This window comes from Theropithecus gelada, chromosome 18 (genome assembly GCF_003255815.1).
Source record: "Theropithecus gelada isolate Dixy chromosome 18, Tgel_1.0, whole genome shotgun sequence".
Lineage (NCBI taxonomy): Eukaryota > Metazoa > Chordata > Mammalia > Primates > Cercopithecidae > Theropithecus > Theropithecus gelada.
The window spans coordinates 56,654,418-56,681,947 of NC_037686.1; the positions used below are offsets into that span (position 1 = coordinate 56,654,418).

Consider the following 27,530-nt stretch of genomic DNA (forward strand, 5'->3'; position numbering starts at 1 on the left):
TGAAATCCCAGCACTTTGAGAGGCCAGAGGTGGGAGGATCAGTTGATCCCAGGAGTTAGAAGCTGCTGTGAAATATGATTGCACCACTGCACTTCAGCCTGGGTGACAGAGTGAGACCCTATTTCTAGAAAAAACAAAACACACACAACAAAAAGAAATAAATAATTCAGTAATATTTTCAATTTCATTGATCATTATTATTCCACTAATTTGAAGCTTTCTATTTTTGTTTTATAAAAAAAAAAAACTACTACCAGGGAAAACCATGCCAAATATTCTCTGTTGGCAGACTAGAGAAAGGATTAAGCCAAGAAAGGATGAGTTATAATTTGTCAGAATCCAGGTCTCTACATATGTACAGAGATGGAAAGTGTGAGTAATTAAATAATTCAGGCAAATCCTTAACTGTCTCTTTTTATTGAAACTTCTGGCTAAAATAAGCCTGAAAGAAAGAGTATACATGCTTGTGAAACTGAATCAAAGGGTGGAGCTAAGAACAGGGAGGTGCTAACTTTTTTTTTTTTTTTTTTTTTTAATTTCTTCAGTTAAAAGTTTCCCAACTCTTCAGCCACAATCTCTTACTACAGGAGCAAATTGCCAATTCTGCTCCAGTGGAAGAAAACCAGGTATTGTAAATATTTCTTTGGGTGATGATTTTATTTATGTTTTTCTTCTTGGTTGAAGTGCTTAGCTAAGTAACAAATAATGAAGACCCCTTCTCCCAAAAAAAGTCCAGAAATAATAGATAAGGCCCAATCCCTTAAGAATTTTTCTGTATAAGTCATAGAGTAACCTAAGCTGGTTTGAAGTTTGTACTAGAAAGAGGGATACGGGAGAAAGAACATTCATTCCCCAAAAAAGTTAGAGAAATTGTTTTTCTAGGAATCGTGGAGTGGAATTTGCTCCTTGTTTTACCTGGCATTGTGAAATGAGGAGTGGAGTTTCCTCCAGTCACTTTTCTGTATCTGTCAACATAGGCAGAGAGAAATAGGATATTCTCTCAGGACAGTTGAGCCAAAACCCTTCAACCTTTTAGCAAATGTGAGCTTGGCACCCTGAATTTGGATCCTAGTCATTAATATATGGAACTCATGGTTTGACTCTTTAACTGTTCCCCCTCAAACCCAAAACCCCACTGTCCTCTCCTGGCCACCATTTCATGGGCCATTAGCTTTCTTCTCTTCTGTGGAATAACCAATGTTCCGAATCCCCCACATTACACTAGGCGCTCTTCATAAACCACCCCAAACTATTACTTATCTCTAAAAAAGGCCTTAGGTGAATAGAGAGGTGCTGGGGATTGAGGGAAGCTGTCATTCTCTGATACGCACAACTCCATGAGGAGGTAATATTATCATTGTCATCAGAAAGGCAAGAGGCCTTAGGGAGTGTCTCCTGGAAAACGGGACAAGAATCCTTCTCCCCACTCTCCAGATCTTCTTTCTCCTCCTGATGGTTCTCCATCACATAATCTCTCTCTTTAGCCACTAAAATCTTAAACACAATGAGATACAATAGCAAAAGCAACTGTGTATTCAGAGTCAAGAGAACGAAGTTGCAGTTTTGACTCTGCTGTGCGTCCTTTGCTCAATCAGCCTCTCTCAGCTTCAGTTTCTTAGCAGACAAAACGGGGGAACTGGGTTAGGGAGATTCCAAGGGTCTTTCCAACTCTGATATGCTAGGGGCATGTGATGATGAAATGTCTATGATGAGACATTTTGATGAATGACACTATCTTTTTCTTGCTTTTTTCATTCTCTTTGGCTTCTCCTCCGAGCCTGTCTACAGGTTAAGCTCATAGATGATCAGTTTACAGATCTTGAAAACTGCAAAAGAGCAATTAATTTTGAAAATGACATGGTAGACTTCTGACCTACACATTTGCAGTCTTCTCTGAAAATATAATTGTCCAACATTTGTATGGAATAATTATTTCCTGTAAAATTTCATCTCACAATTCTACACCCTTCAGAAAGTATTTTTCATTGTTGGGTTAAATATCACTAATGGATGGCTTAGTACTTCATTAGATTTCTTTAAAAAAAGAAAACAAAGAATTGTTTCTCTTGTATGTTCTGGGTAACATCTGATATATAAATAATGATATTAATAAGGGAATTAATGAAGACGAATACAACTAAATATTAAGTTTACATGAGAAATTAGCTTTTATAATAGAGAATTATTGTTTTCAGGAACACATTACAAGTAAATAAACACTAGGATAACCATAAACTGAGGTAGAAAAACCCCAGCCTCTAAAATGGTACTTTCTCCCCACTTCATGAAGAGTGTGGTTTGGCCAAGAACCAAACGCTTTCCATGTGAATTTAATTCATGAGTTTTAAAAATACAAAGCTTGATATATACTGTATGCAGGTAACAAAATGTTAGTTGAATGAATAAGAGCCTTAAAGGAAGTATAGAGTTATTTTGAAGATGACATTTGATCTGTTGAGGAAGAAATAGTCACAGGCAAATATTCAATATTTTATGCGGGTGTAGAATTACTACAGAACTACAGTCTTTTTTGTTTACTGTTTAATCAAATCATGTCAGCCTGGGATTATCATAAGCTTTTGGAGTAGGCAGGAGCCACACCTAGGGCATGATTTAGAGGCAGGGAAGCTGTTTGGGTAAGTGTAAGTTTATGGCTAGGAGGGATTCCCACAGTATCACTATTAACTCCGAGTTATGATGAAATCAAAACTTTGTCTATACATGTCTCTCTCATGATTAAGTTATTTGAGTATAGAGAATTCCTAATGTCTTCCAAAGCTCTCATTCTAGGTTTCTCAGAAGGCCAGGTGACGTGCATGCAAGGCCTAACTCTACACAACCTTGGCATTAATGAGATTTCCTAGGCCTAATAATTGGAATTATTTTATTTTTTAAATAATTTCAGTTTTTATTTTTGACTCAGAGGGTACATATGCAGGTTTGTTAGAAGGGTATAAAGTGTGATGTTGAGGTTGAGGTTTGATTGATTCCATCACCTAGGTAGTGAGCATAGTACCCAAGAGTTAGTTTTTCAATCTTTTCTCCTTCCTCTGCCTCCCCACTCTAGTAGTCCCCAGTGTCTATTTTTGCCATCTTTATGTCTATGAGTACCCAATGTTTATCTCCCACTTATAAGTGAGAACATGTGGTATTTTGTTCCTGTCGTAATTTGCTTAGGATAACAGCCTCTAGGGCATCCAAGTTGCAGAAAGGTACATGATTCAATTCCTTCTTTTGGTTGCACAGTATTCCATGGTGTGTAGGTACCATCTATTCGTTATCCAATCCAACACTAATGGGCACCTAGGTTGATTTCATGTCTTTGCAATTGCGAATAGTGCTGTGATGAACACATATGTGTGTGTCTCTTTGGTAGAATGATTTATTTTCTTTTTAATGTATACCCAGTGATGGAATTGCTGATTTGAAGAGTAGTTCTAAGTTCCTTGGGAAATCTCCAAACTCCTTTCCATAGTGGCTGATCTAATTTACATTTCCATCAACAGTGTACCCTTTTCTCCACAGCCTCACCAGCGTCCCTTGTTTTTTGACTTCTTCATAATAGCCATTCTGACATATATGAGGTAGTATTCATTATGGTTTTGACTTGCACTTCTCTAATGATTAACGATGTTGAGCATTTTTTCATGTTTGTTGCCCACTTGTATGTCTTCTTTTGAGAAGTATCTGTTCATGTCCTTTGGCATTTTTTAATGGGGTGTTTTTTGCTTGTTGAATTAAGTTTCTTATAAATAATGGATATTACACTTTTTTCAGTGGAATAGTTTGCAAATATTTTCTTCCATTCTGTAGTTGTCTGTTTACTCTATTGATAGTTTATTTTACTGTGCAGAAGCTCTTCAGTTTAATTAGGTCCCACTCTGTTTTTTGTTGTAATTGCTTTTGAAGACTTAGTCATGAATACTTCCCCCAACACTGATATTCAAAATGGTGTTTCCTAGATTTTTTTTCTAGGGTTCTGATAGTCTGAGATCTGACATTCAAGTCTTTAGTCCATCTTTAGTTCATTTTTGTACATGTTGAAAAGTGGGGTCTACTTTCATTTTTCTGGATATGGTTAACCAACTATCCCAGCACCATTTATTGAATAGAGAGTCCTTTCCCAATTGCTTGTTTTTGTTTACTTTGTTAAAGATAAGATGTCTGTAGGTGTGCAGCTTTATTTCTGGGTTCTCTATTCTGTTCCATTGGCCTATGTGTCTGTTTTTGTGCCAGCATCAGGTTGTTTTGGTTACTGTAGGCTTACAGTATAGTTTGAAGTTGGGTAATGTGATGCTTCCAGCTTTGTTCTTTTTTTCTTAGGGCTGCTTTGGATATTGGGGCTCTTTTCTGGGTCCATATGAAATTTAGAATAGTTTTTTCCAATTCTGCGGAAAAAATGATGTTGGTAGTTTGACAGAAATAGCATTTAATCTGAGGTTTGCCTTGGGCAGTATGGTCATTTTAACAATATTGATTTTTCCCATCCACGAGTGTGGAATGTTTTTCCATTTGTTTGTATTATTTATGATTTTTTTAGCAGTGTTTTTTTGGGCTCACTTTGTAGAGATCTTTCCATTTCTTCATCAGGTGTATTCCTGGGTATTTTATTTATTTATTTATTTATTTTTGACTATCGTAAATGGAATTGTAGTCTTGAGTTGGCTCCCTGTTTGAATGTTACTGGTGTATAGAAATGCTACTGATTTTTGTGCATTGGTTTTGTGTTCTGAAACTTTACTGAAGCCATTTTTTGGTTCCAGGAGGCTGTTGGTGGAGTCTTTAGGGTTTTGTAAGTATAGAATTACATTGTCAATGAAGAGAGATAGTTTGACTTCCTCTTTTCCTATTCGGGTGCCTTTTATGTCTGTCTTTGTCTCATTGCTCTGGCCAGGACTTCTAGTACTATGTTGAATAGGAGTGGTAAGAGTAGACATCCTTGTCTTGTTCCAGTTCTCAAGGGGAATGCTTCCAGCTTTTGCCTGCTCAGACAGATAGCTCTTATTATTTTGAGGTATATTCCTTCAACACCTAGTTTGTTGAGGGTTTTTATCATGAATGGATATTGGATTTTATGGAAAGCTTTCTCCACCTCTATTGAGATGATCGGATGTTTTTTGTTTTTAATTGTGTGGTGAATCACATTTATTGACTTGTGTATGTTGAACCAATATAGTACTCCAGGAACAAAGCCTACTTGATGGTGGTAAATTAACTTTTTAATATACAACTGGATTCAGTTTGCTAGGATTTTGTTGAGCATTTTGGCATCTACATTCATCACAGATATTTGCCTATAGGTTTCTTCTGTTGTGTCTTTGCCAAGTTTTGGTATCAGGATGATGCTGGCTTTGTAGAATGAGTTAGAGAGGAGTCCCTCCTCTTCAATTTTTTGAAATTATTTCAGCAGGATTGATGTCAGCTTGTCTTTGTACACCCGGTAGAATTCAGCTGTGAATCTACTTGTTCCAGGGCATTTTTTTGTTGGTAGGATTTTATCATTGATTCAACTTTGAAACTTAGTGATCTGTTAGTGATCTGTTCAGGGTCTCAATATTTTCCTAATTCAATTTTGAGAGGTTGTGTGTTTTCAGGAATTTATTCATTTTCTCTAGATTTTCTAGTTTATGTGCATACCAGTAGTCATAGTAGTCTCTGAGGATCATTTGCATTTCTGTGGGATCTGTTGTAATGTCACTTTTGTTATTTCTGATTGTGCTTATTTATATCTCCTCTTTTTTTCTTTGTTAATCTAGCCTGCAGTCTATCAATCATGTTTATACTTTCAACAAACCAACTTTTTGTTTTGTTGATTCTTTGTATGGATTTTTGGGTCTCGATTTCATTCAGTTTTGTTCTGATTTTACTTATGATTTTTTCTTTTGGAAGCTTTAGGGTTAATTTGTTTTTCTTTCTATTCTCTAGTTTGTCTAGGTCTGATGTTTGATAATCAATATGAAATATTTCTAACTTTTTAAGGTAGGCATTTAGTGCTATAAACTTTCCACCTAACACTGCTTTTTGCTGCATCTTAGAGACTTTGGTATGCTATGTCTCTGTGTCTATTTCAAAGATGTTGATTTCTGCCATAATTTCATTGTTTACCAAAAAGTAATTCAGTAGCAAGTTGTTTAATTTCCAAGTAATTCTGTGGTTTTGAGAAATCTTCTTGGCATTGATTTCTATTTTTATTGCACTGTGGTCTGAGAGTATAGTTGGTATATTATTATTTTGAGGTATATTCCTTCAACACCTAGTTTGTTGAGGGTTTTTATCATGAATGGATATTGGATTTTATTGAACGCTTTCTCCACCTCTATTGAGATGATCAGATGTTTTTTGTTTTTAAGTGTGTGGTGAATCACATTTATTGACTTGTGTATGTTGAACCAATATAGTACTCCAGGAACAAAGCCTACTTGATGGTGGTAAATTAACTTTTTGATGTGCTACTGGATTCAGTTTTTAAAAATTTGTTGAGACTTGCTTTATGGCTGAGCATGTGATCAATCCTGTAGTATATCCATATGCAGATGAGAAGAATGTATATTCTGTGGTTGATGGTGGGAGTATTTTGTAGATGTTTATTAATAAGTCCAGTTGCTCAAGTTTTTCTTTGTTAGTTTTCTGACTCAATGATCTGTCTAATGCTGTCAATGGGGTGTTAAAGTCCCCCACTATTATCGTGTGTCTATCTAAGTCTTTTTGTAGGTTGAAGAGTACTTGTCTTATGAATCTGGGAGCTCCAATGTTGGGTGCATATACATTTAGTAAAGTCTTCTTGTTGAATTGAACCCTTTGCCATTATATAATACCCTTCTTTGTCACTTTTTACTTTTGTTGGCTTAAAGCCTGTTGCATCTGATATAAGAATAGCACCCACTGCTCTATTTTGTTTTCAATTTGTGTGATAGCTCTTCCTCCAACCATTTACTTTAAGCCTATAGGTGTTATTACATGTGAGATGGGTCTCTTAAAGACAGCAGATTAATGGGTCTTGTTTTATAACCCAACTTGACACTCTGTGTTTTTTACATAGGGTGTTTAGCCCATTTACATTCAAGGTTAATATTGATACGTGAGGTGTCAATCCTATTATGAAGTTATTAGCTGGTTGCTTTGTGGTTTCTATTGAGTGGTTGCTTTATAAAGTGTGTGCACTACGTACTTAAGTAACAGGTATCATTCTTTTGTTTCTATGTTTAAAACTTCCTTAAGGATTTCTTGTAAGGCTGGTCTAGCAGTAACAGATTCTCTTAGCACTTGGTTAAATCATTTAACCTATTTGAGAAATTATTTTGCCATAAAATCAAAATAGATGGAATTAACTATAGAAACCTAGTTTTAAAAGGCTTTTAAATTAAAATATTGTTGTATCGGTTGGGTATGGTATGTTGGCTTTGGTTTAGGGTGGACTCAGTAGCATAATATCTATGCAGTATCCTCAGTTGTAATCATCATCAAAGATGTCTGCAGTTGCCTCAGTGGTCTAGGCTGTGAGTGTTTGTGATGGAGTGGAGGTGGCGCACATTTGCAGTGGATTGGGGCACCTGTTGTTTTCAGGCCAGGTACATGCAGGTGTGGTAGGCTGGCCAGCTGTTTGGTTGCTTCCATTAGAGATAATATTTAAATGCTGAGTATAATATCAAAAAAGATGAGGAAACCTGAGTACTCTTGTTCCAGAAAACCAGTTTCAGAAGGTCTCAAATGAGTGAGAATAAAGACAAACAGTCTTAACTTCTCAACTTCTCTACAAGCATTTTCCAATTAATTGTGCATGATTCCATGTTTACATAAATTAAAAATGGTAGTTACAGCCCAAACCATGAATATTGTAAATGAGTAATACAAATTTATAAGCACCCATTTTGTGCAAAATCCTTAGCTAGGTGCTGTTAGGTGCATGAAGCAGCGTAAGAAGAATATATTGCTCTCAAGAATCTTATGCTGGAGTTGGAAAAAATAGAGACAAACACATGGAAACCAAACTAGTGGTGTGAAAAATGTCAAAAGAGTCGCAAAAACTATGTTATGGGACTCAGATTTAACTGACCAGAATCCATTTATTCTCTAATGTACATTAACACTAAAATTTGAGACAATTCCCTTAAATTCTCTAAACTTCAGTGTTTTAATATATAAAATACTAGTATCAGACTAGAATTTTGCTAAAGTCTATTCAGCTCTTACGACTACATACATGGATATGTATGCAAATATGAATACATATTTTTTCAAAGGTGGAAAGAAATATTCATAAGCTGTCTAACTTTTGCTTTATTTTTCTTAGGTTTCCTCAATGGACACTCTAGCAACATCAATCAACCAGTTTGCCTTGGAGTTGAGCAAAAAGCTAGCTGAATCTGCTCAGAGTAAAAATATTTTCTTTTCTTCCTGGAGCATCTCAACTTCCTTGGCCATGGTGTATTTGGGCACAAAAGGCACCACTGCAGCCCAAATGGCCCAGGTGAGTGGAAGAGGTCAACCGTCTTCTGCTTCTTGTAAACTAAGTGCTTTCATTGCCTTTTAACTTCAGTTTTCTCTTGACAACTCAATAATTTAAATTTCAAAATAGCATTCTCTAAAACAAGACAGACATTTAAAAATTCTATACCATAAAACAAATCCTGGTAAAGGGAATCAGTTTTCAAACTGTTGCTGGGAAAACCATTTGAGAACCTGTGTCCTTTAGCAAAATAAAACAGAGAAAGGATGAGGTTATCAATTTTTGTTCAACACCAAAACCAATTTTATTTTGATGATATTATTTCAAAAAGTAATCGGTCAAACTTTAAATAATAGAATTATTCAGCATCTTTATAATCACGTAAGGATTTTCTTGGAGACACAAAAAAGACAAATAGAAGAATTCTGTTTCTCACGCTTTGTTTGATTCTCTCTTTGTTTAGTCCCTGGTTATCTGAATGGAGTCCTGGTTATCTGAATGAAGCCCATTAAGATCATTAAAATAACAACATAATACTATTGTACACAGAACTATTTTTGCAATAAGCATCCTCAAAACACTGTGTGTATATAAACATATATATAGCCATAGATAGCAAAATAGCTATATGTGTAAAAATATATATGAATGCATATACATATATGCAACAATATGTATATAAAATGTGTTTTTAAATAAAAATAAAAACAGAAAGAGTAAACTTGGCCCTAAATCTTGCAAAACCAAAAGGCCAAGTGACAGAATTTTCACCCAAGAAGGTGACTTCCTTGCAAAGTATGGATATGAACACAGCTGGTAATTCTGAAAGATGTGGGCAGGACACATGCTCTATTAGTCTGGACTTGGGATATCATCCTTACTCTTGTGGTTCACAAGATATCAGGTAGTTTAAAAAGTACAACAGCAACAACAAAATCCTTGTTCACAACCTGTTAATGATTGGTTCATTAGCTCAAAAGTCTTAATAATTAATGTGATAGACAATCTTAAATGGATTCCAGTGTGAGTCTATTTTATGTAAATATATGGCTGGATGTTGCTTGTCCTTGTTTCAGATGTTAACACTTCCAGTTGCAAATGAGCCTCATGAATTAGCTGTGCACCCCTTTTATGGCAGGTGGCCCTTGTTTTATTACCATAGATCAATGCAACCCTTGATGCAATATACTGTATTTTTTATTGTCAACTGGGTCCAGGGCATGGGAGATAAAAGTATTTCCTTCTGTTCTACTATTGTACAATTCCAAGGAAAGTAGGGTATCTACGTCTTTCCTGTTAACTTTCCAATGAAATGCTGGGGTGAACACAAACATTGTGCCTATATATGTCAAGTGGTAGTAGACATAGGAACTGAGCATTTAACTAGAAAAAAAAAAAACAACTAAAATTCCTTAATTTTCCACATAATTATGGCTTTTACTGAAACTGTCTAAATGATTATCTCAGTTGGACACCTAGCAATCTTCTTAAAACAACCATGAGTAAAAAGGAAATATGGAAAATAAGAGAATTTTATGTCAAGGTTTTCCCAACATCATTCTAGTTATAAAACATAGAAAAATAAAGAGACTAGCAACTTAAATTGGACTTTAGAAAATGTGTTTAAAAGCAGTTCTTGACTTATTTATTAAACACATTTTTTAAGTTAAGTCAGAGCCCCTTTTTAAATTAATTATATGTTCTGCAATTATAGGAATGACTGACTTGTATTTACAGATGATGTGTAATTTATATGATTAATTCTCTGCAGTCTATTCATTTGTCTTTTTATTGAAATTACAGGTGCTTCAATTTAACAGAGACCAGGGAGTCAAATCCAGCCCTGAAAGTGAAAAAAAAAGGAAAATGGTATATCTTATCCTTTAATACACATTTGATAATTAAGGAAAAAGTACTTTTAGCACATGTATTTTAGTGATAATTTAAGCAACTTTTATCAGGTAACTTTTCTTAGAAACATATATTAAAGTTACAGAAACTTTTTTTCGGAATACAAAATGTCTACACTTTTTGAAAGATCTCTTGTCCCCACACCCTTTTAATCTCTTTAAAAATTTCTCTAGTTTCAAATTTTTTCTTGCTTGCTTTTGCAAACTAAATGTGAAGAAAATTATGGCCTCAATAACATTTCATTCTTTTGTACTAACACTAAAGAAAACATTTTTATCCACTTTAGGATCATTTTCAACTTTTGTTTGCGATTTACCAAATAATTGTATTTAGCTTTAGTTTGCTAACATGTACGTAACTCTTGTTCAACATTTTTATTTGACGAATTCCTTCTATTTTAAAGGAATTCAACTTGAGCAACTCGGAAGAAATACACTCTGATTTCCATACGCTTATCTCAGAAATCCTCAAGCCCAACGATGACTACCTACTTAAAACAGCCAATGCGATATATGGTGAGAAAACGTATCCATTTCACAATGTAAGTGCAAATGTCTTATTTTAAGCTAATGGAAAAGAAAGCAATGTGAGACCTATCAGTAAACCTGTATATTTCTTTCTATACAAATAAATGTACAGAGTACATTTCTATTCATGTACATAATTTTTAGATTCACTGCTGAGTAATATGCCGAGTAATAAGTCTTATCTAAAACACATAGGTCAAGCCATCACTTTACCAAATAGATAAGAAAATTGTCATCTCCCACTAATTTCAAAGAAGAGTCCAAGGGTAAAAAGCAGAAAAATGCAAAAAAGAAATTGAAAATATTGCTGCATGCATGGTTCTTAAGGAAAAATATCTACTAATAACAGAAATGTGGCATTAAATGTGCTATAGAATCTTAAATACTTTTGAAAATAAGTTCATGTTCAAGTATCAGGGACAATCTTAATGTGGTCAGTACTTCCCTGTAAACAATCAATTAGACCAACCAACCAGTGTCTAGTGGTAAAGGAAACCAATAACAAGTATCAAACCAGATCTAGCATTCGGATATTTCTGTCTAGAATAAAGAGGTAACCCCTGAGAATGGCCTACAAATACATATGGAGACTTGGCTGGAGACTGTCTACTTGGGAGCAAAACTGATCTTGGGATGAGAGAAGTAAGCAGTTTTCACATCAAGACTTTACAGACTTTGGGAACATGAAACATGAAATAATATCAACTTCTCTTTGCTAATGGTTGAAATCCCACCAATGTAGACCATGATGACTCTGCCCTCAGTTAAGAGGGTCACACGACAACCAAGGTCAATAATTTACTTCTTTGTCCATCATCTCCTTGGGCAGGATGACCCACGTGTCCAGTGGGCAAAGAGTAAGGAAATTAGATAGGGTAGAAGAATAGCAATAAGATAAAATAAAGCTACCTTGTGATTTCAAGCAATGCTATCCTTGTTCAAATCTAGTGAATTCTGGGGAGTTCAGGACTTGAGCTTTGTTACTACTAAAGATATAAAACCAGCCAAATGGAATCTTAAAGACAGTTTCCTTTCTCGTAGGCTCATGGACTCCGGTTTAATTCAGAAGTAGGAGAAATGACTGACTCAGCGGGCACTTGGAAACAAGAGGGACACAGAGATAGAGATAAACATATTTTTATATGTCCACAAGCCCTGAGTTAAGACAGGCAGTGGTCCCTCATAAATATTTAAGTTTTCTTTTTACTAGATTTTAAATTCCACAGAATTTAGACTTCATAATCTTCAAGCCACTTCCTGGCAACAGAATTAACTCACCACTTTTTACTCCCTATAAGCCCTCCATAAAGTAAGCAAATTGAAGGAATACTACATGGTCTTGAAGAATAAATTATGTTCCCAAGGCTGGTGCCCCCATAAGAGCAACCTCAGTCATAGCCTACATGTGATAACTGCCACTGCGTGAACATCAGAGGACCAGGAGGAGTTAGAGGCCTCATTTCTTTTTTTTTTCCTCAGAATGCCTAATATAACATTCGACTCTGCTTACAAATCCATTTTCATGGCAGAATATCATTTTCTTCACGGGCCCTCCACAAGGTTCTTGATGTTTAGAATCCACAGAAGGAAGCTACCAGTATCACAAGCCTCACCTTGGTTGCATCCCTACCATAGAAAGTCAAGTACAATGCTCAATACCTCTTGGCCACTGGGGTCACTCTTTTTATTTGTAGTCCCTTTCCATTCTAGCCTCATTTCAAGGCATGGATAAAAATAGAAAGGAAGAGGATGTGGAAGCCCCCAAAATGTGGGCATCAGTACTTCCTTCCACAGCTGGAGCTTTGCATAGCTAGCCAGTGCCCTGCTAAGTTTGGAGAGGGAGGTATTTAGTTTTTGACCAAAACTGGGAGTCAGGAAAGAGGAAATGGAGTGATGATATGGGAGTGTGCAATTGCCCGCCTACCTAGTTCTTTTGATAATCTAAATAGATTTGATTTCTCAGTTTTGAACAAACTCTACAAAAGAGGATTTTATCTATGTCTTCCAGAAATATTTAGAAGACATGAAAACATATTTTGGTGCAGAGCCTCAGTCTGTTAACTTTGTGGAAGCTTCTGACCAAATCAGAAAGGAGATCAACTCTTGGGTTGAAAGACAGACCGAGGGTAAGCTTTCACCAAGGGGCTTGGCAGCATGCTTTTCCCAAACATCCTTGTATTTATTTTAGTTTGTGTCATGTGTAAGTATGTATATTCCTTAAATAGAAGTGTGGACACATTGTAAATATTCAGAACATTATTTCTATTCATGTACATAATTTTTGGATTCACTGCCTAGTAATAAGTGTTATTTAAAACACATAGGTCAAGTCATCACTTTACCAAATAGACAAGAAAGTTATCATCTCCCACTAATTTCAAAGAAGAGTCCAAGGGTAATAAGCAGAAAAATGCAAAAAGGAAATTGAAAATACTGCTGCATGCATGGTTTTTAAGGAAAAATATCTACAGAAATGTGGCATTAAATGTGCTACAGAATCTTAAATACTTTTCAAAATCAGTTCATGTTCAAGTATCAGTTAGAGTATGGATTAAACTACTCTAAAGAAGAGACCCAAAATATAGTGGCTTAGTAAGACACAAGTTTGTCTTTCTCTCAAATAATAGTTCAAAGGTAGTTAGGCATCCTAGGTTAGAGAGAGCATTCTGTCTCCCAAGGCCATCCAGAGATCCAGGCTGGTGTTCAGTGCTGCCATCCTCAATACATGGCTTCCATCTCCAGGTGCAAGATGGTTCTTACAATAGCCAGTTGTACTAGCAGCAGGAAGTGGGGAAAAGAAATTTCAACAAAAGCTAACTTGTCTTTAAGGGGATGCTCTAGAAGTTTCACACGTCAATTCCACTCATATTCCACTGGCCTAAATGTAGTTCATGGCATACTTTCTGCTAGGGTGACCAACACCTTCTGGTTTGCCTGTGACTTTCCTAGTTTTAGGATCAAAAAGCCCCTAATTCCAGGCAAGAGTGACCAACCACATTCCAGTCACTATACTTGCTGGAAGAAAGACCTGCGAAATGGAGTTTTCAGCTGGGTTGCCACTTGTCACCTAAATTTCAGGGTTTTATTTCTAAAAGGAAATAGTAGACGGATTCTCCCAGGCAATTTAACAGTCTTTTATTATTATCCTTATTTTAGAAATAAGGAAGCTGAGATTTTAGAGAAATTATCTATGATTACACAGTTTAAAGTTTCAGAAATAGGATTTCAAATATGTCAGCTTAGTTCCAAAGTCTGAACTGATTTCTACACATCATGCTGCCTTTTAAATCAACATTTCAACTGATATTCTATTATATCGTAGGAAGAAATACAAAGGCATCATCATTAATGAAGATTCATTCATCATTCATGACTTAATGAAGATTAATTTATCATTTGTCATTAATGAATATTAATGATGGTGCCTTTGCTTTGTGTCTAAGCACATGGAATGTTTTGCAGTCTTCTCCCCTGAACTTCAGGACTCATAACAAATACCTGCTAGACATAATTGTCAAGCGTCCCATGCATTTCAAATTCAACATACCTGAAATCACATTCAAAATGGTTTTCCCAGACCTTGTCTTCCTCATGTATTCTGCATCTTGGTGAATGGGTACACCAACCACACACTTGCCCAGAACAGTAATCTGAGAGATATTCTAAATTCTCCCCTTTCCTTTGCTTCCTCTTAAGTGTTTCTCAGAGTTCTCTCTTCCTTTCAAATCCCTTCCTCCACAGTCTTTCTTTCTTTGCTATCTTGTATCTGCACAGATGCAATAATTTGCCTCTAATCTTGTTCCCTTCAAATCTAACCTCCATTTACCACCCAAATTACCTGCCTAAAATATAAATTAGACCAGATAGGCCATGTCACCCCTCTACTCAAAACTGATTCATGCTGCCCCATGACCTGCGGGATCAGCACAAAGCCCCTAACCAGACACATAAGGCCCAATGTGCCTGTGGAGCCTTGCTTGTCTCTCCACTTCAACTCTTGTCACTCCCTGGATTAAAATTTATATTTCAGGGATTCTATATGTCAGAGTGTCACGAACTCCCTGTGCTACTTAATGGCCCTGTACTCATGCTATTTCTTCTATCTGAAATACCTTTCCCTGCCCTGCCACCCCAACCCCTCCTCTGACCCCGAATAACTTCTCAGGGCTTCATTCAGGCTAAACATCCTCCTCTTTGCTCCCATGACATTTGTGCAAACCTTTACTTTGACACTTACCACACTGTTATCAAAGCTAACTGCTTATACATCTACGTCCTCTGCTAGACTCAAGGACTCCATGTGCGATAACTCTGCCTTCAGCTTTAGTCACACATAACAGGCCTGCTCATAGCAGTTGTTCAGAACATTAACATTTATTGGAATGAATTGATAACATTGGCAGCCCTAAGTGCTCAGTTCCTTTTACATTGAACCCGTGACTCAAAAGCCGTGGTGAAGCAAGAGTGACCATGGTACTCAACTTCCATCCTCATTTGCATTCATCTGAAAATAAGTTTGTTTTGTTTAGAATTATAGATTAGCTAGCATTTACTAAGTACTTGCACTTTTGCAGCTCGTGTGAGACCACAATTTGATTGCATAGGCAAAAGTATGTTGTGACCTGCAACACAAATTCAACATAGCAGGAGTAGGAGTAAGAATAGTGCTGGAGTTGGACAAAATGTTAGGTCTTAGATTCCTAGCCTGGTGACTGTTATGTTGTTTGGAAGTCAGGTGGGGATCCTACAGATAGGAAGGCTGGGGCAACTAATCTGCTAGTTTTGCATCCCAGCAAAGCCTTTTAGAGCCAAGAAGATAGCTGTTGTCTGATGCCACATAAGCACGGCTCTTAGGACTTGGTCCTTGCCTTGCTTCCCCAGCTTAGACTGATGCACTCAAGGTACATGACAAGATCCAGGTGTCTGGATTACACAGCTGTCCAGAAGATCTTCCTATGAAGATGGAAATGTGCCGTAAATCTGCACTGTCCAGTGAAGTAGCTTCTATTCCCATGTGATCATAGGTGATTTGAAATGTGGCTAATGTGACTGAGGAACTGAATTTTCAACTTTATTTCGTTTCAGTTAATTTAAATTTAAGTAGCGACATGCATCTAGTGGCCACCATATTAGGCAGCATAAGTCTAGAAGTTTCGGTTTTGAAGAAGAACTGAGCAAATAATCTTTTACTTTATGGAAGAAAGGGCAGACTGCTGATTATAGTACTATATGGCCACGGTATGGGACATTCACACTTTAAAAAATTCTCTGTTATCATACCACTGGTCAAATGAGAGGCACCAAAAAATAAGCTCATGGTGGACACAGTCCAAATCTTTCACTGAGCCTTGTTTGCCACATCCCATGATTTCATTCCTCCAGCTGACCCTCCTCATTCTACTCTTCAGAAATGGAATTTTCCAGAGAGGGAGAAAGCTGTAATCCTTCTGTGTTTTCTATTTTGGACACAAATATCTGCTATTTGGAAGCATTCAACATCGAATAAAATAAGGAATTAATTAGCTATTCAGGAACTCAGACTTTGTCGAGGCAGAGTTCCATGTGTCCTTAAGGGAAAGTTGCTAGGGTGTTTGGCATGACTAGGTTCTACCTGAATCATCTCAAAGAAACTTCTTTCCTTGAGCTTTCAACAGGTCTTCTCCAAGGTCTTCATTTTTCCTTTAGACAGCAGCATCCAGTATCATTAATAAAAACAACACACCTGCACCCTGAACCTTCCCTAGAAGATTTTAGAATATTTTTCTTTCTTTTTGGTGTTCTGAGGTTTCAACATTATGTTCTAGGCAGGGGTCTTTTTATTTTTGTTTATTTACTTTATAATTTTGCTGGCAATCATTTTAAATCTAAATACAAAGGTCTTCAGGTAAAGGAAATTGTGTATATTATTTATTTCATGATTTTCTTCTTTTCATTCTGTCCCTTCTTGCCTTCAGTACTTCCAATAAACAAATTTGAAATTTCCCAATCTATCCTATCTCTTTTCATTTTCCATTTATATTTACTTTTCATCTCTTTGCCCTTCTGTTATCCTTTTCCAGCTCATTGTTTTTCTCCAGCTGTGTTCATTCAACTGTTCAGTCAATCTATTCAAGAGTTTTATTCCACAGTTATGTATGTTCAGCTTTGACAATTATTTCTTTTCCCTTCGAGACTTATGGTTATTGGTTATTCCTTTTTCATTAGTGAAATCAATCAGCTTTCTCTGCATTTGTAAATTTTGCTTATTTTTAAGTCTTTTTGTTGTATTAATTCTGTTTCCTGTTAGTACGTGTTGATGTTGGTGCTTCTCTCTCATAGGGTGGATTTTCTTAACTGTTTAATACTTTTGGTTTTCTGTGTGTCTTTTTGAGTGAGGATCCCATTTTACCAGTCTTAGTTTATAATACAGATCACAATACCTTGTCTATGGTGACTGTTGGGCTGACATTGATGTGCTGTGTTTATAACTTGCCTTCTGGGCATGGGAAGCTTCCAGTTTTTCTTGGGAGTTCCTAGCACCTTGGGAACACTGTTCTAACTCCCCTGTTTCATTGTTGGGTTAAATATCACTAATGGATGGCTTAGTACTTCATTAGATTTCTTTAAAAAAAGAAAACGTTATATTAAAAAATATAAAAATAAATATAAATATAAAAAATATAAAAGTTATATTAAAAAATATAACTGGATATATTTAACTTTAGAAAAAAAAACCAACTAAAATTCCTTAATTTTCCACATAATTATGGCTTTTACTTAAACTGTCTAAATGATTATCTCAGTTGGACACCTAGCATTCTTCTTAAAACAACCATGAGTAAAAAGGAAATATGGAAAATAAGAGAATTTTATGTCAAGGTTTTCCCAACATCATTCTAGTTATAAAACATAGGAAAATAAAGAGACTAGCAACTTAAATTGGACTTTAGAAAATGTGTTTAAAAGTAGTTCTTGACTTATTTTATTAAACAGGCTACAATGAACCCTGTGTTATTAGATTGGAATTGAAAGTACCAATATGACCCCCTACTCTTCAATATATATGCAGAAAGATAATTCAATAGATAGATGTAAAAATAGATACAGATGTGTGTATAATATGTACATTTTCTAGCCCCATTTGCTGAGAGGATCTGGAAGCAATGACTGTTGCAGAGTGAAACTGGGTTGGCCACGAGGTTCTCAATCCAGTTCTATCTACCTCAGTTATCAAACATGTGCCTCTAGAGCAAACCTATAATACTTGATTTGAGAGATTTATGTTCGACATATTTTTATAAATATTTCAAGATGCTTTAGTAGAGAGTTTGGAGAGAATGTATTCGGGGTTGATAGTCAAATATCAGTTTAAGTTGTAACTACAACAATCTGATCGAAGCAATTGCACACAGCAGTATTTTGGGCAACAGGAAAACATTGGCACAACCTTTCAGATGTTAATCAGAACAGCTTACCGCTTGTAGCTACAAACGGAAGTGAAAAAGAAGGAAGCATTTCAGTCCCCTCAAAATAGGGGTACAAATGAACTCATATTAGAGGGAACTTTTTATAATTAAACTGTGAATTTGTACTTTATGTGGAATAACGCTTACTGACCATTCAGCATATTATTTCTTCAGCGTTTCTCTCTTTATTCACAGCAGCTATTCTGGACAGGAATAGTACTTGTCCATTTCTGGAAAATCAAAAACCAGGACTTTTAAAGGAAACTTGTATAGTTCCAGAAAAAATAGAAGCCTGGTTGTCTTTAGTTAAAATAGACATATTTCTACAAGTCATTTGCAACCTGCCTTTTGTTCTTACAGGTAAAATCCAGAATCTCCTACCTGATGACTCTGTGGATTCCACAACCAGGATGATTCTGGTGAACGCCCTGTACTTTAAAGGAATCTGGGAACATCAATTCTTAGTGCAAAACACCACAGAAAAGCCTTTTAGAATAAATGAGGTAGGAACCTTATAAAGATCAGTTTGGATTTTCACATGGCATTGTAAAAGTGATTCTTTTATAAATTTACTCTTCTTTTAGATTATATGTTCTTGTGAACTATGGCTCTTACTAGGGAAGTGATGGCTGGGCTAAAAGCCTCCAGTTCCATGGGGAATTCAATGAAATTCCCCTGTCCTTGTTCTTCTCTGAATATACTATCACTCAGTCCTTGCTACCCATGTGAGCTGGGTAGGGTAGTTTTCACATTTATTTCCTAGGTGAGAAAAATACAGTGTAGCCAAGTGACTGGAGGCAAGCCTGAGTTAGAAGCAGTCCAGAACAAGAACCTAAGAGTCCTCACTGTAAGTTCTGTACCTGCCTTGCTAAACCAGTACTAACTTCTACCAAATTCTTACCCTTACATAATAAAAGCAATAAAAAGGGAGACTAATGTAAGGTTATAGATCTGACTCTCATGAATGGGCTGGAGTGCGGCTGGGCCTTGGGACCTGATTGGAAACAAGGACTCAAATGTTGTCAGGATTTTTTCCTATATTTTTTCCAACTCTGTTTCTACCATAATTCTTCTCTCAGGTTGAAGTCTAACTTTCTCTGCTTCCCCATTCACAATGACGGAACATAGCTACCCATAGGATCTTCTCCATTCTAGAGACCAGTTGGAAAATCCCATTCCAAATTCCTAGGAAAGGAACTAGTGGACCAAGGTTTGTTACAGTTGTTTAGTCTAGGGATAGGTCACAAACAGTGCTGCTGTGGAACTATGGCTGTAATGAATGTGTGCAATAGGCATTTCTCAATCAGTGGGGTGAGGATGGGGAAGGAACTGAACACATAATCCAATAGGTTAACAAGAAGTGAGCTGGATAGTTACCTGGGTTTGTATATTCACTGGAAATTTTCAGTTGCAAGTGATAGAAAAGTATTCCAGACTAGCTCTGGCAAAATGGGAATTGCATTGGAATTAGCTTAGGTAACAAAAAAACTGGGAAGTCCAGGAGTGAGTGATTGGGGGTATTTAGAGTCTCAACACATAATCCCAGTTCATTCTCATGCTGTCTCTTTCTCTTTTTCTCTCTAGTTGCTACTCTCATTCTCTAATTATGATCAGGGAATATGGTTGCCTCATATTCAGCCTTCAAGCTTCACAACTCTAGTAGACAGAGAAAATGTTTGCCATTAGCTCTAAAACAGTGATCACAAGGAGGGCTCTGGTTGGGGCCATTCATGGGCTCCCTCTGGAAACAACCACAGTATGCTGGAGTACACCCAGTAAACAGCCCTTGTCATATGGCCACCACCTTAGCATATGGTGGGGCTTTGTGATTGACAGTTCCACACATAGAATGGAAAAGTAACATATGTCTACAACATCTAAGTTGCAGGGGTGTTTGTTTTGCTTTTATTTGGCAGTTGGTCTTATTTTTAAATTAGCTTACTTTTTAGATAATTTTTAGGTTTACAGAAAAAAACATGCAGAAAGTACAGGGCTCTCATATGTCCCCCCTTCAACACACACAGTTTCCCTTACTATTAATATCTTGCATCAGTGTGGCATATTTGTTTTAATTAATGATCTAATATTGATACATCATTATTAACTAAAATCTATAGCTTACATATGTGTCCACTCTTGACGTCGTACTGTTCTATGGGTTTTGAAAATGCCCAGTGTCATGTAGCCACCATTACAATAGCATTCTGAATAGTTTCACTGCCCTAAAAGTGCCCTGTGCTTCACCTGTTCATCCATTCCCCCTAAATCCCTGACAACAACTGATCTTTGATTGCACAGTTTTGGTTTTTCTGGAATGTCACATAGTTGGAATCATACAGCACGTAGTGTTTTCAGGATGGCTCCATTCACTATGAATTTAAGGTTCCTCCATGTCTTTCCAGGGCTTTGTAGATCTTTTTGTTTTATTGCTGAATAATATTTCATGGTACAATTGTACCACGGTTTGTCATCCATTCACCTATTGAAGCACATCTTAGTTCCTTCCAATTTTTTGGCAATAATGAACAAATCTGCTATAAACACTACACTGTGGGCAAGTTTTCCTGTGGACACTGTTTTTAACACATTTGAGTAAATACCTAGGAGCACAATTGCTGTATCGTATGATGAGACTAGGTTAACTTAGTAAGAAACTGCCCAACTAACTGTTTTCCAAAGTGACTGTGTCACTGTGCATTCCCACTAGCAGTAAATGACAATTCCTGTTGCTCCATATCTTTATCAGCATTTGGTGTTGTCAGTGTTTCATATTTTAGCCGTTCTAATAGCCTTGTGCAATTTGCAATCTCCTAATGACATATGACTGAGCATTTTTCATGTGTTGTATCTCTTCCTGGTGAGGTGTTTCTTAGATCTTTTGCCCATTTTTAAAAAAACTGACTTGTTTGTTTTATTATTGTTGAGTTTTGTATTATTTGTTGAGTTTTTATTATTGTCTCTTATAAGTAGTTGTTTTGCATATATTTTCTGCTCATCTATTGCTTGTCTTTGCATTCTCTTAGTGAATGTCAGTTTTTATAATACTAAAATACTTCCTCAAATGTTTTCATGTAAAATATACTTTACTCAGTTTCTGAATTATTGGCATTTCCATAATTTACACAAGAGCATATATTGTACCATATGACCCAGCCATCCCATTACTGGGGATATACCCAAAGGATTATAAATTATGCTGCTATAAAGACACATGCACACGTATGTTTATTGCAGCACTATTCACAATAGCAAAGACTTGGAATCAACCCAAATGTCCATCAGTGACAGATTGGATTAAGAAAATGTGGCACATATACACCATGGAATACTATGCAGCCATAAAAAAGGATGAGTTTGCGTCCTTTGTAGGGACATGGATGCAGCTGGAAACCATCATTCTTAGCAAACTATCACAAGAACAGAAAACCAAACACCGCATGTTCTCACTCATAGGTGGGAACTGAACAATGAGATCACTTGGACTCAGGAAGGGGAACATCACACACCGGGGCCTATCATGGGGAGGGGGATGGGGGGAGGGATTGCATTGGGAGTTATACCTGATGTAAATGACGAGTTGATGGGGGCAGTAGACCAACATGGCACAAGTATACATATGTAACAAACCTGCATGTTATGCACATGTACCCTACAACTTAAAGTATAATAATAATAAATAAATTTAAAAAAAAAAGAGTTTGATTTAATACATGTTGCTGTGATTTATAGGGGATACCACAGTCGTGTTAGAAACTCACATATCTGCTATTGGTGATACTTTTCAGTGGGATAGATATTTCCATAAAGGAAGGTCTGGATAACTTTATTCAGCATTTAGCAGAGGATCACCAATTTCACCAACTGGGAGCCAATGATGGTAGAGAATCAAGGAGTTAGTGGAATACTTCTTCAATGACCTTGTTACCTTTTTGTTTTAGACTACAAGCAAACCAGTGCAAATGATGTTTATGAAAAAAAAGCTTCAAATTTTTCACATAGAAAAGCCACAAGCAGTGGGCCTTCAACTCTACTACAAAAGCCGTGACCTCAGCCTGCTTATCCTACTGCCAGAAGATATTAATGGGCTGGTACAGGTAAATAACATCAGTGTGTCCGATGTGAGGGTGTTTCCAGTGTTTACTAAAAGAACTGGTTGGCCAAGGTTTCTCCCAATTGTCCTCAGGAAGAATGGTCTCCCTATTATTTAATTCCTATAGAGAAAAGTCACCAATGTATCTTGAGTCCTAGGCACTTCACTTTCACAATATTATTTAAACTTTACAACACTCTATAAAGTTAATATTACTGTTCCTCAGAAAGGCTAAGCAATGTATAGACAGCTCCAGCCTGGGGTCATCACACACATAGCCGCATGTACAACAGGTACAAATATACCCTGTCAGTCACAGAACTGTGTGGATTGATCATAACCATCTTTCAATCAGTCTAGGTTTTTCTCTGGTAGGACCTATGTAATTTGAGATTAATATTTTAATCATTTGCATTAGTATACACACACATCAAGCTGTCTTCCAAAACTTATTTTTTGAGCATTTTTATCAAGTAAACAACCTTCAGGAGAAAAAGTCTGTATCAATACTGTCTTCAAGAATTATTTAAGCTGTTTACCAGCCAAATTTCTATTAATCTGGACACAACTTTGGTTAGACCATGCTTCTGAGCAATTTGCATGCCTAAACGGAACATGAGTCTCATGCAACAGATGGCTTGTCTTTCTTTGCACCGTGTCTAATTTTTCACATGTGTCAGACTCTTAATACTTGTAAGTTTCCATGATCCTACTAGTATGTAGAAAATATTTCCAAATTATGTCATAACATTTGTGAAACTGGAGAGAATAGTAAAAATAAAACCAGTGTGGACAAATAACCATTAGAGTCAGCTCTTTTAAGATAAAAACCTAGAAGTGCAATTTCCTGAGCTAAAGGTATTGTCATGTTATTAATGTAAATGGTTTACAGGTATGCCATTGACAGCCAAAACTTCAGTTTAGAAAATGCATGTGCATTAAAACAAACATGTCATTTAAAAAAGCAAATATATACATATGTAGTATATACACACATATATTTATTATTTTAAAAATTCAAAATATAAAGAAGAGGGAAAGCATCCTTAAACTCAATATAAAATAATTACTTTTGAGATTTGGGGGATTTTCTTATCTTTTCTTTCTTTTTTGACTTAGTTGATAATTATTAATCTCACATTGTTTTGATTAGAGTATAGACATGTTATTTTATTCCAAATTTTGTTTTCAAAGAGCTGTCTCTCATGTTGACAAACAGGTTTTCTTGTGCCTTGGCTTACAACTTGCACTAGAGTATATGCTTTGTATAGATAACATCTAAATGTATATTTATATTGATGTATTTGAGTGTATAGTTGATGTCTTGTATACTATAGCAGAAGTACTTCCATTTTGAATTAAACTGTAATTCTTCTATATCTGGATAGCAATTAATCTGCAGAACAAAGATTTTGAAGGTCAACATTATATAACCAAAGGATATCCAGATGTGTGTGTGTTGTCACCCTGAGTAATGGGAGTGATCATAATTCATCTATGAAATTCCTAGGGAGCTCTCTCAACTACTGTTTTTCATTCCAGTTTGGAATTACTAATTCTTTCTTTCTTGGTTCCAAATGGGCAGCTGGAAAAGGACATCACCTATGAGAAGCTGAATGAGTGGACCAGTGCAGACATGATGGAGTTGTATGAAGTGCAGCTACACCTTCCCAAGTTCAAGCTGGAAGACAGTTATGATCTCAAGTCAACCCTGAGCAGTATGGGGATGAGTGATGCTTTCAGCCAGAGCAAAGCTGATTTCTCAGGAATGTCTTCAGCGAGAAACCTATTTTTATCCAATGTTTTCCATAAGGCTTTTGTGGAAATAAATGAACAAGGTACTGAAGCCGCAGCTGGCACTGGGAGTGAGATAGAGTCACGAATTAGAGTCCCATCCATCGAATTCAATGCAAATCACCCATTCCTCTTCTTCATCAGGCACAATAAAACCAACAGCATTCTTTTTTATGGAAGATTATGCTCTCCCTAAATCCCGCGTATCTCTCAACAAACAAGGCCATCTTACAGTGTGAAAAATGTACCATGAGATGGAAAAGCACAATTTTCACAAAAATGAGTTTGTAGTCTAAATCTTTTTCATATTTGAATATAAGTAAATAGATCTTGAAATAATGCATTCTAATGATCCTGTCATATCTGTACAGCTGGAGAGAATAACGTGTTTTATTTTTACCATGTTAACATTTTGTCTCATGTGACTTTCATTTACATTTCAGAAGAGCTATGCTATTCAACTGAATGCCTTATAATTCTTGATCACTTGCAATATCCATGATACTTGTTATCATTATATATTTTGTATCCATCATTAAATGAAAAAAATCTTTATAAAGGTGATATGATATTGATAAATAAGAAGTTTCTCAAGAATATCATTTTGATCAAAATTTTAGCCAGGCATGGGGATGCAAACCTATGGTCCCAGCTACTCAGGAGCTGAGGTGGGAGGATTGCTTGAGCCCAGGAGGTTGAGACTGCAGTGAGCCAAGATCACACCACTGCACTCCAACCTGGGCAACACAGCAAGACCCTGTCTCAAAAAGATCATTTTGATGGTTCATAAATTACCATTGTAAAACTAAATCCCCTTTTTCTGCTATTTAAAAAATACTTATTTTTTAACTTTAACATTAACTTAAAAAACTAGTGAAATCCAAATGAAATCTGTAGTTCAGCTAGTAGCAATCTCTCAATGTTGGTGCCCTAGTTTTGACAAATGTACCCTGCTGATGTTAGGATGTTAGCGCTTGGGGAAACTGTACTGGAGTACATGAGAATTCCCTGTATTATCTCTGCACCTCTTCTGTGAATCTAAAATTATTCCAAAATAAAAATTTTATTAAAAATAATCATTGTGGATGGCTGAAATACTTAAAACCAACGTCTCCCAGTAACCTTAGCCCCGGCGAGCACAATGCAGCGCGCGATCCTCGTCCTGGGCGCCCATCCTCGGCTGCTGCTTCTTCCTTTCGGGCCCCTGGGCCTGACCTTCCTTCTGGGTCCGCACAGAAGGCCTGAGCGCGTCGCCTCTAACACTGGTCCAGCGCGGGGAACGCGGTGTGCCTCGGCTGCCATCTCCTGGAGACTAATTCTAGTGGACGTCGAGAGTGAAGCACAGCCTCAACAACATTACAGCTGGTGACCGGTGAGGTGACAGAAATAAACAGGGCGCTGTGCCGGGAACTAACAGATGGTCTCTTTAGGGTGTATGAGGTGTCCCTTGACCCTTCTCTCCCCGAAGTGGACATCAAGGTGACTCCTCCCCCCAGGACCTCCTACCCGTGGCGTCCTGCGACCCCCACCCCCGCTGCCAGCCCAGTCCTCCCGGGAGCCCTCGGGTGGAGCACGGGGTTGGCTGAGCGGATGGGGGAGCCTCTGCGGACACAGTCCAACCCCGCAGGATGCAAGTGGCGCAGAATCCTGGAAAGAGCTTCCGAGTGAAACCCACGCCCGCCAGTGGGGCGGAGCCTCAGCGGGGAAGGGCGGGTTCCCGCAAGACCAGTGCGGAAGGGAAGAACGCGGTGTAGGGAGGCAGGGGCTCAGGAGGGGGCCCGCAGCTGGTGCCCAGAGCCAGGAGGAAGGAACTCCCCCGGGAGTGGAGGGGTGGCCCTCGGGACGCCTCACGGGTCCCATCTCTCAGCCGAGCTCCAGGCAGCCTCGCCCATCGCTCCTGCACCCCACGCGCCCTGGCCCAGAAATGGCGCTGGGCTTGGACGGGGATCACCTCGAGGCTGGGGCTACCCGAATTTTAGGGCCTGGAGACACCTGTTGCTTTCAGGGACTCCAAGCCCTGTATTTCTCCGTCTAACTCAGCTCCTAGTCCGCACGGGAGCCTCTGCTCTTTTCCCGACATCTCCGGATTTCAGCAACCGGCTCAGCTTCCTCCTCATCCGCACCTGCACCATCATCTGTCCACACATATGCAGCTTTCGGTTCCTCCTAGATGCCCGGCTAACCCCCAACCCATAAGATTCTACACCCTCTGGATTCTAGGCACTTTTACTGCCACTTAACTATGGTCACGTACTCCATGACCCCATATGAGCCTTGTCATCTTTCCCAACTGCTCAACTTCCTCAATAGTTGTTTTCAATAACTCTCTTATTTGGTTTTTTCTGTGCCTCTCTTGCCTCTCTAAGTGTCTTTCTCCGGCTCTTTTTTCCCTCTATTGACCGCTTATATTTTGGCGTTCTTAGGGCTCGGGTGCTCTTTACACTGTCTCTGGAAAATCTCTCCATTCCCGTGACTTCAGCTATACCGATTTGCTGAGGACCCCTAAGTTTTTCTTTTTTGTAGAGACGGGGTCTCACTATGTTGCCCAGGCTGGTCTCAAACTCCTGAGCTCAAGTGACCCTTCCACCTTTGCCTCCCAAACTTCTCCTGAACTTTCCATATAACCTTAGCATGTCAAAAATGAAATTCATTTTCTCCTCCAAATTCATTCAGTTTCCTATTTCCCCGATCTTGCTTATTGTCACTGCCATTCACTGGCTTGTCCAAGTCAGTAAGTCTGGAAATCATGCCAGCTTTCTCCTTCCTCACTCTCCCACCCAACAATCCCCAGGTCCTGTCTATCCGTCTTCTTAAACAGCTCTTCCATTCATTTTTTAGTTTTAGGTTTTTCATTAAATGAAAGACATTTCCCTAATTTCCTAGTATTTTACCTGCTGTTTCTGATGGTCACTATTCAGAAGGCAAATGACATGGTAAATGCCATCTGTCCTTACAACACCATTCTTGTTCCAGCTTCCCTCTATCTCTAGACAGCATGCTCTCTCTTGTTTCTCACAGCTAGGTTTCTTGAAAGAGTAGTCGAAGAGGGCTGTCTCCACATTTCCCTTTTATTATCTCAATCCAAATCGATTTGATTTTTATCCCAACCACTCTCACTAAAGTAAGTAATGACTAGAATACTGAGAATTGTCCTCTCTTCAATCTTAACCCTCCTTTTTCTCTAGTATCAGCTGCTGATACTATTCACCTCCTTCCTTTCCTTTGTCCAGCTTTTTGTGTCTCTTCTCCTTTTTCACGTCCTCTTTGCTATGTCCTCTTTCTGAAGCCATATCTTAAATGTTGGCATTGCTGGGCAT

At 37.5% G+C, this 27,530-nt stretch overlaps 1 protein-coding gene across 1 annotated transcript; it reads left to right on the forward strand.

The window, feature by feature from the left end:
* Positions 1–581: 581 nt before the first annotated feature.
* SERPINB10 (serpin family B member 10) lies at positions 582–25,289 on the forward strand. Its single transcript, XM_025365352.1, has 8 exons — positions 582–626; positions 8,291–8,467; positions 10,250–10,315; positions 10,761–10,898; positions 12,893–13,010; positions 18,690–18,832; positions 22,268–22,423; positions 24,005–25,289. The coding sequence occupies exons 2-8, from the start codon at positions 8,300–8,302 to the stop codon at positions 24,407–24,409; spliced, it is 1,194 nt and encodes a 397-aa protein (XP_025221137.1). The 5' UTR covers positions 582–626; positions 8,291–8,299; the 3' UTR covers positions 24,410–25,289.
* The last annotated feature ends 2,241 nt before the right edge of the window (positions 25,290–27,530 follow it).

Coding starts and splice junctions, on each gene's coding strand:
- SERPINB10 (XM_025365352.1), top strand. CDS start 8,300: ATGGACACTCTAGCAACATCAATCAACCAGTTTGCCTTGGAGTTGAGC. Junction 10,316..10,760: donor GTGAAAAAAAAAGGAAAATG/GTATATCTTATC, acceptor TCTATTTTAAAG/GAATTCAACTTGAGCAACTC. Junction 13,011..18,689: donor GGTTGAAAGACAGACCGAGG/GTAAGCTTTCAC, acceptor TTGTTCTTACAG/GTAAAATCCAGAATCTCCTA.